Raw genomic sequence first — 12,674 nt, forward strand, 5'->3', positions numbered from 1 at the left:
ATCCATCCATCCATCCATCCATCCATCCATCCATCCATCCATCCATCCATCCATCCATCCATCCATCCATCCATCCATCCATCCATCCATCCTATCGTCCCACCATCCACCCATCGACACCCATCTCCTTCTTGTGCATTATCTCTGGACATGTCCTGGTGCCCCTTGACTTGTGCCTTCCTGTCTGACCTTTCTTGCCCCAGCCTGCCCCAGCCCTGAAAGTCAGGTCCATGGGGTCAGTTTCCTCCATGGTGAAACAGACACAGAACTCTCACTTTAAGGAGTCTGTCCTGTGTCCAGAAGCTCCAGCACCCAGAACTGGGCTTGCTACAAGGTCGGTGACAGTGACAGGTGCAAAACGGGACCCAGCTCTTGTCGCACCCGGTACTGGCAGTCAGGAAGAAGGGCTTGGATTTCCACCAAAGCGATGATGAATAATACTCAGCCTTGGTGGGGACCCAGCAGTCTCTTTGTATGCCTCCCCACAGAGGACTTTCATGGAAGCCAAGCTTTCCCCACCTCCTAAGCATCGATTTTTTTTTTCCTTACCGCCAAGTCCTGTTCTCTGAAAAGAGCTGAGCTATTTTATGGCTACATTTTATAGCTTCGAAATTAAAATCCATTTGACATTTAGCAGAAACAGGATCCATATTCCCTCTCAGGGTCAGACGTTGGAAGCACAGTCCAGACTAACTTTGCCGCGAGGATCTGTGTGTTTTGTAGCCATTGCAGAAAGCCGTACATTTTGGGCAGTGCCGGTGGGCTGGGGGCTGGCCTGGGGCAGCCTGCTTGCTATGTGCCTCCACTCTGGCCTTGCGGACGCCTCTTCTCTTTAGATGGTGACAAGGAGAGTCAGACTGCAGGTTCGCGTTTGGGGACCACAGTCTCCAGGTCTCTGGTTGGCAGGGCTGGCTTAGGTCCTGGGCTGTGCGGGCGGCCCTGACCTCACCTCTTCCCCTGGCCCCTGGGAACTGGGGGCAAGGACACCACCCTGGCTGGGAGTGACTCATGTGAGTGGGACAGGGATGTGCGGCTTGAGTTGGGTCCCTGCTGCCTCTCACCCATTTGCCAGTCCCTGCTGGCAATGGCCTGGGTCAGCTCCATGCCAGAGATGACTTCTCGCCAGTGTCATTTCTCTGCCTTGTCCTCATTCTAGGGTTCACATCTTACCCAAACACAGGCAGCTCTTGCAGGTGGGTGAGCCTGAGATGTGCAGGTGTTGGCTGGCCCCACAGGGAAGCGAAAGCACAGACGCCCCCATTTTGGGGCCTCTCCTGCGTCATGAGGGGCTCTGGGCAGGCTGTGTAAGGCCGGCCTGGGAGTCAGCCCCAGTTAACACCCAGGGATGTGGCTGGGCAGCCAGGCCGCTGGGCATGTAGGGGACCTTCCAGGGGAGAGGGGCTCCCTGCTGGGCTGCGGGACTGACCTTGTCCATGGAGCAGTGGGCGGCTGAGGACTGGCAGGGGCTGTGTCGAGAGCAAAAGTGCATCCACCACGTATGACCGCAGCGCTTGACAACCGTGTCGAGAGTAAAGAAATAGATGAGATGCATGTTAATATATTTCATTTAACTCGGTCTGTTCAGACGTGCATGTATTGACCTCGACATGCGGTCAATACAAACAAGTGTTAATGAGATATTTACAACAAAGCACTTAAATCACATGTGAGTGGTGTTGTGAGCATCACTACACACGCGTGTGTGGTCTGGTTGGTGGGGGCCAGAGGGGCCCAAAGGGGCACAGTCCATGGTCTGGCTGGTTGGGGATCAGCACCAGGCCCTGGGAAGAGCAGCTGTGGTTGGTGGCCGGTACTGGGTCCAGGGAGCAGCCTGTGGTGTGGCCTGCTGCGCTGAGCTGCCGTGAGGGACTCGTGTTCTCCCGCATGTCTGGAACTCGCTGGCCCACGAGCCACGTGCTGCTGAGTTAGCACCGCTGGGGGGCTCAGCTGGGTCATGGGCCGAGGGAGTGAGAGCTCTGTCCCCATGTGCACTGGTGTGACCGGGACAATGGCTGCCAGCAGGAGAAACCCTGGGAATGGCATTGGCTGGGGTGGGGGATGTGGTGGTGGTAACCCCCTGGATGCCCACTAGGGGCCTTCACAAGGGGCCACAACAGCTCTGCTTCCAGCCAAGGCCCACCTTTCTTGGTCTTTCCACCACCTGTAGGAGTCGGTGTCCCACAGGTGACACCCAGGTGTGTCACTCCTGTCGTCTCTCAGGAGTGTGACCGGATGCCTGGGTCCCACTTGACTTCGCCCTCCCCAGTGGACACTGCCCCTTGCCTGACCTTCTGCTCCTCACCCTGCCAGCAGCACAGTGCCGCCGCACCTGGGACTTCACCTGACAGGAGGCGGGAGTGGGCGGGGAACTCTCGTAGCATCCACCGTCCTTGCCAGTCAGCGGCCCCTCAGACCTTGCTACTCGGGCAATCGGCCCAGGTTCTGCTCCCCGCGAGGCTGTGGCCTCCAACCTTTGCAGAAGTGTGGCTGTCACCACCCAGCACCCAGAGCCCTCCTGTGATGCCAGAATCCAGATAGTGCTCAGAAAACGCTGTATTTTTAGTGATTTGGCTCCTAGATGCACTTGGCAGGGACTTGGTGTCTGGGAGCTGCTGGGAAGTTATTTGCGGCTCTGTTGATCCTGCTTCGTGCGCTGATCCTGCCTCTTGATCCTGAGCCTCAGACGTGCTGTTGGTGGGGTGCTGTGCAGACCCGCTGGGGGCCAGGAGGGACACAGATAACTCTGGCTGGGGGCTCTGGCTAGTGGGGGTCAATGTCAACTGTGGGGTGTGTGGCCTGTTTAATTTAAACTCTGTCTGAAATGCAGTTTCTATGGGGTCGATTTTAGCTCCTCTAAAGGAGGACAAGGAAGACTAGGCTTATATCACTTAGAAGGGTGTTGAATTGCCCTTAAGACCACGGGCACGGTGCCCGCCAGCTCCTGAGTGCCCGCGGGAGGTGCCTGCTCGTCTTCCCGCCTCTAGTGGCCCTGTGGTGGCAGGTTATGAGAAGGAGCACCAGGGTGACATATCCACTCTGTAAAACTGACACAGTCCCCTTCCCCAGACTTGGTGGTGCCTCGGGGAGCGAAGGCCGGTCAAAGGGCTGGCGAGAGTTAAAGATTACTCAGAACACTGAACATCCTGAAAGGGCTCAGCCACTAACTGAATAATGATGAAGGCAAACTGCTCTTTTGCAGGAATGTGAGTGGGGGTCACCTGGGGCGCTAGAGCCTCTGTAGCTGGCTTGGACTGAGCAGGACTTCCTCACGGGGAAGGAGGGGGCGAGGTGGGGCTTCCCGCTCAGTGTGCAGAGGGTCGTAGCTGATGGGCAGCGGGCTCCTTCGTCCGAGGCTAAGGCTCCTTCATCCTTGCCTGGCTAGAGTCTTGGCTCCACGGAGCCGTGGACACTGGCTGCAGCCGCGGCCGTGTGCTCACACTCTGGGCCGACAGTTTGAACATTGCTCCATTGACCGGTTCTTCTGCCAGGCCCCTTGACGAGATGGCAGGTCTCTGGGCATGGGTGCTGGTGGTAGCTGGGTGTGTCGACCCGGGGGAGTCCGGCTTAGATTTCTGTAGGGGCTTCTGGCTTCAGAGGGCAAGTGCAGGAGCTGTGAGGTGGAGTCGAGCTTCCAAGTTCAACAGCAGAACTTCTGACAGCTTCTGTTGGTCACGGATCAGCCCAGGACAGGACACACACACACACACACACACACACACACACACACACACCTTGATGGTGACAGCCACAGAGCCGTCCTGCAGAGAGTGCGGGGGTGGGAGTCACTGCCCCTTCTGCTCACAGTGTTGCCTTCAAGCGTGACAGCGTCCACACTGGGGGGTGACCACTGTATACCTCAGTGGGCAGTGGCAACTGTTGTGACCCCAAAGGCTTGGGCATGCGCAGTCTTCCTGGCAACCTTGTCCCTCCCCTCCTTTGGTGCCCTGTCCGCCCTGTCCACTCTCCCAGCCGCGCCTGTGGGCTGGTCCCAGCGGTCTCTGCGGCTCACTCCTCTCCCAGGTCGCTCTTGCTGTATTTAAGTCTGTGTTTTCTTGATCATTCTTCTGTGCAGAGCAGTGAAAATTGTATTTTATCACAGCCTGTTCCTGGGAACTCTATCCTTCAGGATTTTGTTGTAAAATGGTCAAACATTCTGTAGAAATAACAAATAGGGTTGGGTTTCCACCCAAATTCCTCCATCAGATAAATCACAGATAGACCAGTGTTGTAAAATAATACACCAGAGCTACAAGCCCTTTGAATAATTTTAATAGAAATGTTGTTCTGCGAGGAGATGGGAATAAATATGTCATATTTTTATTGTAAAAAGAACACCAATTTACTACAAAGTATATACATAATACATAAAAAAATAATTCCACTCGCTCATAAATATTGCAGTGTATATTGCTAGCCATAAAAGGCATTCAATGTTTAATTAACAATAATTTTGAGAATATGTGGACTTTCTTTTAACAGCTAGGCACTGATCACCTCGCTTCCTTGCCCGCAGGGCTGACTGTGCTTTGGGGAATCACAACAGGGTTTCCTTAGCCTTACTCTCTTCCCTCTTTGTAGTAACTCATTTAATCCCTTCTGCTGTGCCCAGCAGGGAGTTACTCTCCCTAATTTAAAGAGGAGGAAACAGGGCACAGAGGAGGGGCCCAGGGCTGGGTTGGAATTTGAACCTAGGCTCCAGCTCCAGGACCCTGCCCTGACACACTTGGAGCCTGCGAGCTGGGTGCAGCGCGCTTTGCTCTTGGAAGGCCGCAGTGGGCACAGCCCCCTGTCTTCCGCCATGTTCAAACTGCTGCCCTCTCCGCTGCGGAGGGAGCCCGCTTGGCCAGCAGCCCCGCGCCTGTGAGCATGCGCAGAGCCAAACTCTGGCGAGGCTCTCGCTAGGAGCCAGACCCACCAGTCCTCGCCCCTGGGAGCCTGCCCCAGGCTGGGAAGGCGTTTGGGGCGGTAGCCCAGAGGTGAGACAAGTGAGGCTCGAGGGATCAGTCGTTGCCCATTGGCTCAGGCCTGTAGGTAGAGGACTGGGGGCGCAGAGCTGCCCCCAGTCTTGGCTGCGTCCACGCCAGACGCCAGGCTTGCGCGGGGGCAGGACTGGGTGGGCGCTCAGGCACGGTGCTGTGCAGAGCGCCGCTCGGATTCCAGGGTGAGGCCAACGGGTGGGTCAGAAGTCGCCGGAAAGAAATAGATGTAGGTTTTGGCTGTCTCAGGAAGAAGGAGACAGAATAGACCGCAGGGTTTCCCCCTGGGGCTCATCCTTGCTCCTGTGTGGCCTGTGTGTGCATGAACAGCACTGTCCTCTTACACAAGGATTTTGTGGTAAACAGTGTCCACACACAGTGTGGCCGTGTTTTTCTGCTTCTGGTTTTCCCTCAAGCTCCCCCTCCCCTCTCACCCACCCGAAGGCAGTGTCCAGGGCCGCGGTGGCCTTCCCTGGCAAGGGCAAGTGTGAACATAGCCACCACTGGACATAAGCCGGGGCGGGTGCTTGAGCACTCAGCTGCACGGGTCGGCGCCCTGGCCGCATCCTCAAGGTCCGCGGTGCACGCGTGTGTGACGTCTCACCCAACGCAGGCATCCCATGAGCTGCCTTCCTCCCAGAGGTCATTTCCCAAGGAGTGTGTGTTGCAGGGAGGACCCCGGAGCTGGTGCCCGGCTGCCTCCAGCTCACCCGCCTCTCTCTGTCTCTCCCACTGTGCTGCAGGAGTTTGTCCAACTGGCGAAGCGACTGGTCAGTGACCCCACCTTAGAGAAAGACATTGCAGCCAACGGAAGGGAGTATGTGAGGACGTGTCACTCCTGGCTGGTAGAGAGAGACACCTACCAGCACCTCATCAGGACTCTGGAGGCCGATGCCCAGGACTAGGGAGCTCCGTGCTGGCCCCGCCATGCCCAGCCAGGGGTACCCAGGGACAGCTCGGGCTGCTGGTGGCCCTGCCTGTGCCAGCTGCAGACCCTGGGGAGCCCGCCCCATGGCTGGGTCACCTGCAGCTGCCCCACTGTGCCCTCTGACCAGGGCGCTCTGAAGAGGGGCGCATTTCCAGGGAATAAAACGGGCCCCGCCCACCCGTTCTACGAAAGCATCTCAGCTTCTTGCATTGTCCTGTCCTGCAGGAAGAGCCCTCACCCCCCCCCACCCCACCCCGCACCCGGATTTAGAGGCAAGTGTGACACCAGAGCACCTGATTAGTGGGGTCTCATGTGCGTTCTTAATTCAAAGCTTGGACCCCCTGAATGACCTTCCTGTGTGGTGTCAGGCAGCCCCACGCAGTCCCCGTCACTCGGGTTTCTGGGGTTGGCATTCAGTGTGCTGGTGTGTGGGCAGTGGTGGCCGAACACACTGACCCTGGATGGGGGATGCGTTGACTGGGGGAGGGCAGCGTGGCCTGGCCCCTGGGTACCTTCTCCACGGAAGGCCTCACTCCTGGGTGTGGGCTCTGGAAAGCAGGGAGATGGGGGGCGGCCTCCTGCCTTTCTGTGCCCCCTCACTGCCTTTCTGTACATTGCAGGCCACATCCCCTTCACCTGGGGGCTCTTGTGGGAACTTGCTGGTACTTACTGCCCTCTGCCAGGCTGCTGGTGGGGGGAATCACCTTCCTCTGCTCCCCCTCCCCCAGGGCTGGGATATCTGACTCAGTGCATCCCTGCTCTGTTGGTCTATTATAAAGGGACATGACTCAGGAATAGCCTGGTGACAGAGGGAGATGTGGGGGACGTGGGGATTTCTATGACCCCCCACCCCCCAGACACTCTACTCTCGCAAAACGACCTGGACCCTCTCCCCTGAGCCCTATCCTTGGGGATTTTATAGAGCTCAGGACAGTCGCACTAAGTCACCACTTGCTGTGGTGTGGCTTACCCTCACCTGCTCCCCTCCCTCGGGTCAAGCTGGGGGAGTGTGTGCCACCTCTGCCACCACCCTCATCGGGGTTCAGAAGTCACCTCCTAATATAAGGAGAGACTCACCTTTATTGTGACTTAGGACGCCCCAAGGGCTTCAGGTGCCAGAACAAAGACCAGCAGTGTCTTATTATCAACCTAGTGTCAGGCCCCCCCAAAAGAGGGGGCTGCCCAGAGGAGCTCCCCCTCAGGGTTGGTCCTCTGCCACTGAGATTCTGCAGCTCTTGCAGGCCTCGGATGTAACTCCTATCCTCTGAAGGCCGCCTGCCCCACCCCCCCCACACCCATGGATTGGCCGGCAGAGGTGTCTGCAATGACTCAAAGCCCCTGCTTCTAAATTAAAGCCTCAGAGCCGGAGGGGATGTGGGTTTGCATTGGACTCTCTAAAGTGGCCTTTCGTGTTGGGGCCAGTGCAATCAAGCATGTTGACTGTGAAGGGGGCTGGGTCTGGGTAGGCGAGAGCTTTCTGGCCCAGGGGCCAGCGACTTAGGAAGGAGAAGCCATTTCTGGAGTAGGGGTCTGACTCCCACAAAGAAGAGTGCATGGAAAGTGACGGCCTCCCGGGCGCCTGGTGCATGGTCCTGGAAACAGCATTTCACTCACGAATCTGACAGGTAGTCCAGCTCCTCCGTGAAGATGCCCTGGGGAGCTGCATGTTAGGGAACACTGTCGTGGGGCACACCAGGACCCTGGAGCTGGACTAGAGGGAACCTCTGGAGGCTTGGTTCTCAGGGCAGAGGGGGAATTGCTTTTAGATGAAGAGCTGAATCCATGGGAAGTGGGCCTTTCCCCGTGGGCTGCACTGGGGTCTGATGTCCAGACGGCTGGGCTGGTCTGTGGCTCAGGGGAGCAGGTGCTGCTGTGGGGCGGGGCCCAGGAGGCCGAGTGACCAGTCACGCCCCTCTCGTGGGCTCGCTCAGCCTGGGCTCCACCTCTCACAGATGGATGTCTTCAGCTAGAGCAGAGCCCGCTGTGGAAGGAGGTGAGACCAAGTCAGGCAGAACTTGAAGCTCCAACTGTTTTCAAATGAGCCCAACACCCAGGGAGCTCCAGGTTACCTCTGGGAAATTCTTGATTGGCTCAAAGGGAACTTCTGTGAAAAATGAATAAAAAATTTAAAAAGCATGGTTGTCAGTTAAACGAAATGACTTCACTTTTATCTGTGGCCACAATCTATTTTAAAGGAATTATTTTACCATCTTTTCCTTCTTGCAGACTCATAAATAGTCCTTAAACATTCAGGATGAGAGAACCTTCTTTGCAAAAAATTGCACATTTCTGTGAAATCACAAGGGCTTTCTCCTGGGAGGTGGGGTAGACTCAGCTGGGCTTTCCTGGGGGAAGCCCCAGGGATCCTCTGTGCCCAGAAAGCCACGCCCATCAGCACCCACACCACTTAAAACAATTTTCTTTAGCACCTACCGTAAAAATTACACTTAAGTGTGTCCCCAAACTGGAGCGGTGAACAGCCAGGGGCTGTGGGCACCCCGGGAGGGACACACTGTCCGACTTCTGTGTTAGCTGAGGCAGTGTCTAGAGGACAGTTAGGCTGGGAGTTTATGAGCACGTCGAGCAGAGAATGAACGCGAAACAGGTTCCGGACTCATGCAATGTGCCACACTCACTTGTGTGGATGCTACAAGACGCGAGGTCACAGTAACTTCACTGAAGGTTTTCAGCTGAAGGATGCCCTGATGAGGGAGAAGGTTCCAGGGAAATGCCAGGGGCTCAGCCCCTAAAACGACATCCTGAACGCCAGGGCCTGACCGGAGACATGGTCATCACGCGTTGGGCCGGGGCCTTGGGGAGTCCCTGCGAGGCTCCCCACACGTATGTTCGTCCCCGAGAGGACGTTAGTGGGTGAAGTTTAATTTCCTAGATGTTTCCCCTTTGCCTCTCAGGTTCCCTGACATGGACATGCATCCATTTTAAAAAAAAAAAAAAAATATAATAGTTTATTTTTACATCATTTTGTGCCTTTTTCCATCTCAGTTGTAATCCTCTTGAGCTTCCCATCACCAAATCACCCATGTGCCATCACCATAGTCCAGTGCATTTCCCTCCCCCCACTGTCTTTGATCCCATTCCCCATTCCACCCCCATAAAGTGTCTTTGTTCTATAGCTGCTCATTATTATTATTATTTTCTCTCTTGGTCCGTTATACTCCTGCTAGCAGTGAAACCACCGGTATTTTTCCTTTTCTTTCTGGCTTATTTCACTAAGCATGATCCCTTCCAGCTCCATCCATGTTGCTGCAAAAGGCATGGAACACACATCCACTTTTGTAGGTTAAAGTGACACCTTACACACCATTAAGGAAATGGAGCAGGACAAATGGGGCTCAGCCTGGCCTGCCTCCCCTCAGCTACTATTTCTCGGTTCCTAGTAGGTCCGGACGCTAACAGCAGAGCTCGTGTTATTTCTGGACTCACTGGGGGCCCGGCATATAATGAGGGGAGCTTTCCTTTCTGGGTATCTCACCAGCACAAGTTCTTCAAACAAGTCTTATAGTCGTCCTCAAAAGCCACAATCTTGCTCTGCTTAAGTATTTCACAGGTGTCCAGCTGAGGCTGGAGCCTGGTGTCCAGGGAGTAGTTAATGAGATGGCAGCCAAACAAGAGCTGGACATAAAAGGGACACACTTTAAGCGCAGGGCCCTGGAAGGGCAGCGGATGTGTCCCAGAGGCCCGGCCTGGCACTGGCTTCAGCCACCAGGGTCATCGGGGAGTGCAGTAATGTGCAGACGGTGTATGTGGCATTTAGAGGGTGTCTCTGCTTAGGGAGCTCCTTAATCCATGGGAATTGGCCTCAGCAGGGCCACACTGCCCTCGCTGTGAAGGCTGACCTTCGGGGTTGCTCTGCGGGGTGCTGCAGACTCTGGGATGCCTGCTCTCATTCAAGGGGTGGGGAGAGAGCTGAAGACTTAATGGCCAGCCCTGGAGCCCCAAATTAGCCAAGTGGGGACTGTGTCTCCCCTCTCACTGCTACACCCCTGCCTTGTTATTTACCAGCCTCTGTTATAATGAGGTGAACACTGCCAGAGAGAGGGTTTATTTTTCCCAGTGGAAGACAGCAGAAGTCAACGTCATTGGGAAAAGACTGGCCCCTTTCTATGAGAGCCGCTTCTGCCTGAGTCAGCCCAGAGCCCCCACGAATACCTCGCTGTGACCGGATGGGAAAGCAGCGCCTGCCCCGGGCCTCTCCTGCCCACCCAATGAGCAAGAACTCCCGTTATATTTCCCAGGGCAAGCACAGAGCCCAGCTGTGTCTCTGCACCAAGCAGATTCTGCAGACACACAGGATGGGCCTGGGAGAAACAAAGGCCCTTTCTTGACCCACAGGCCGGAAGGAGCAGGCCTGGAGAGGTGTTCTCACCCCGAGTGACCCCTGCTGCTGCAGCAGCCATGCCCAGAGAAAGGTCACTGGTAGTTGAAGCTTAATTCCACCAGGTTCTGGAATGGGGGCTCGATGGGATCAAGCACTTCTAGCCATCACTCACTACACAGAGGCCAAGTATTCCCTGGGCCCCAGGGGGTGAGGTGAAAATTAAGAGCTATAATGGAATGAAGTCACCTGTCAACATGTGTGCAGGCAGGTGCACACACACACGCCCCCTCAGACACATGACACCCCCATACCCACAGACATGCACACCTTATTGTGAAAGGGGGTGATGGTAACCTACTTAAAGGCTTGTGAGCACCAAGGAGCTTATGATACCAGAGCACAGTGACTTGGCTCAGCCTGAGACCTTGAAGTACTAAATAAATTTTTGATATTGCCATCTTCATCATTAATTCATATAACATTTTAGATAAGTCAATATATGCACCCAATATGTAGGGTCCTTCCATTTATAACCCGATGTATGCACACACACGTGTACACACATGAGCCACACACATGTATATTCTCCGCACATGCAATGTGTATGGTCATGCCAGTGCAGTGGGCAAAGCACGCACACATCTAAACATGACCACGCAGCTTATTTACTTGATTATGAGGAGCTGGCTTGTGTGACTGTGGAAGCTCAGGAGTCCGGTGATGTCCAGAAAGCCGAGGCGAAGGCCTGCTCGAGGCCTGCGTGGGGCGTGGTGGTGAGTGCCAGCTCGAGGCTGGAGCACAGGGAGGCTCTGAGATGAGTGAGGTGGGGAGAAAGGACCAGGTTCCTCTCCGCTGTGGAGTCCTTTGAGGATGATCCCCTTGGGGGAGTTCAGCTAACTGCACAAATGTTTATTCTCCCTGAAACACCCAGAGTCATGGTCACCCAGGTGGCCAGGAGTGACCTGCAGAATCAGGTGTCCCATGGTCTCTGGACTGGAGCCTCCAAACCAGACTCCTGGCCTGGCATTCTAACCTGAATGCCAGCCTGGACAGCACATGGAAACTGGGCATCGGGCCTGGACTCTGGGGCCTGCCCCACCAGGCCTGGACACGGGGCCTGGGTATTGAACCTGGACACATGGTCTGGATAGCACATTAAACCTGGATACCAGGCTTAGACATATGGCCTGGACATTGAACCGGGACATCACGTTGAACCTGGACATCGGTTCTGGACTCTGGACCTGGGCATCTAACCTGGACACCAGGCCTGGACGCTGAATGTGGACACTGGGCTTGGACATCCATCTGGACACACTGGGCCTGGGCACTGGGCCGGCACGCCAGCGCCCTCTCGACCTGCCCCCGCACAGCTGACGCAGGTCCCGAGTCACTCGCTTACACAAGCACACGGGAGCTGCCTCTCGCTGGCTCGGCCCACCGAGTGGCTGCGCCCCCAGTGCGCCTTCTCGCTCCCTCTTCCTTTCACGCTGCCCAATCCAGCCAAACTCTTTGCTGGGCATGGCCCCCACTCTCTGCCTCTTCTCTGGAGCCTCTCACCCCCAGGAGGCCCTCATGCAGCTGGGCTTAGGACAGGGAGTCACATCTGGGCAGGTCCAGGTCCCCTCCACGCCCGCTCCGCTGGCCAGGTCTCAGGCAGGTGCCTGGTGCAGCTTCAAGGTCCCTGAGAAGTTAGCTTCCTGTGTCCCCAGCGAAAGAAGGACTGAGGTTGAGGAACACTCAGTGGCTCCAGAGGTCTGAGCAAAACAGCATTGCGCTCCCACCCGGGGACGAGGCATCCTCATGGCCAGTGAGCATCGAGCCAGGTGACATAGGAGGATGCAATGCCTGCGGAGTAGAGAAGCAGAGCAGGTGGAGGGCAAGGGGGTCCCGGGAGGGAAAGGGGGTCCCCTGCCGTCAGCAAGTACTGCAGGAGTTTTAGGTCTCCCTGGTGCCTTCCCTGCCGCCTCGTAAGCTGTTGTGTTTTTAGTGAGGCCACCAGTCCCTAAAGCTCCTCCATTGCTCCTTCATTATCTTGGCAGGAGATGTCACGAGAGTTCCCAGTTCAAGGGGGAGACTGGTTAATGAGGTCCGCTCAGTGCCTGAGCTCTCCAGCACAGCGCACCCCAACACCTTCGGTAGGAGGATGAGGGCATTTCTCAGCAGGGAGCAGGAGGCTGCCCTGACCCCTTAGCACGCACCTCGAGTGCGGAAATAGACCTGCTCTCTGGGGGATCCCCTCCCTAGGCCCTGGGAGGATGGAGGGCAGAGGTTGGGCACTCTCTGGAAAGTTCTAGGGGAGTCAGAGGGAGTGGAACTTGGGAGTAACCCTTCCCAGGACAGGGGCCCTGACTGGAATGCAGGGGTGTGGCGGGCCACCGTGGTTATGTGGGGACATTGGGAGGCAGAGCAGGGCTGCTGTCACCCCCAG

At 56.1% G+C, this 12,674-nt stretch overlaps 1 protein-coding gene across 1 annotated transcript in view; it reads left to right on the forward strand.

The window, feature by feature from the left end:
* The window catches only part of GLT1D1 (glycosyltransferase 1 domain containing 1), a 45,650-nt gene extending 37,655 nt beyond the window's left edge, over positions 1-7,995 (forward strand). The window contains exon 12 of the mRNA XM_004690638.2: positions 5,720-7,995. Coding sequence (XP_004690695.1) covers positions 5,720-5,881 — 162 coding nt within the window. The 3' untranslated portion in view covers positions 5,882-7,995. The remainder of the gene's footprint in view (positions 1-5,719) is intronic.
* The last annotated feature ends 4,679 nt before the right edge of the window (positions 7,996-12,674 follow it).

The sequence above is a fragment of the Condylura cristata genome, unplaced genomic scaffold (genome assembly GCF_000260355.1).
Source record: "Condylura cristata isolate star-nosed mole 26May11 unplaced genomic scaffold, ConCri1.0 scaffold00029, whole genome shotgun sequence".
NCBI lineage: Eukaryota > Metazoa > Chordata > Mammalia > Eulipotyphla > Talpidae > Condylura > Condylura cristata.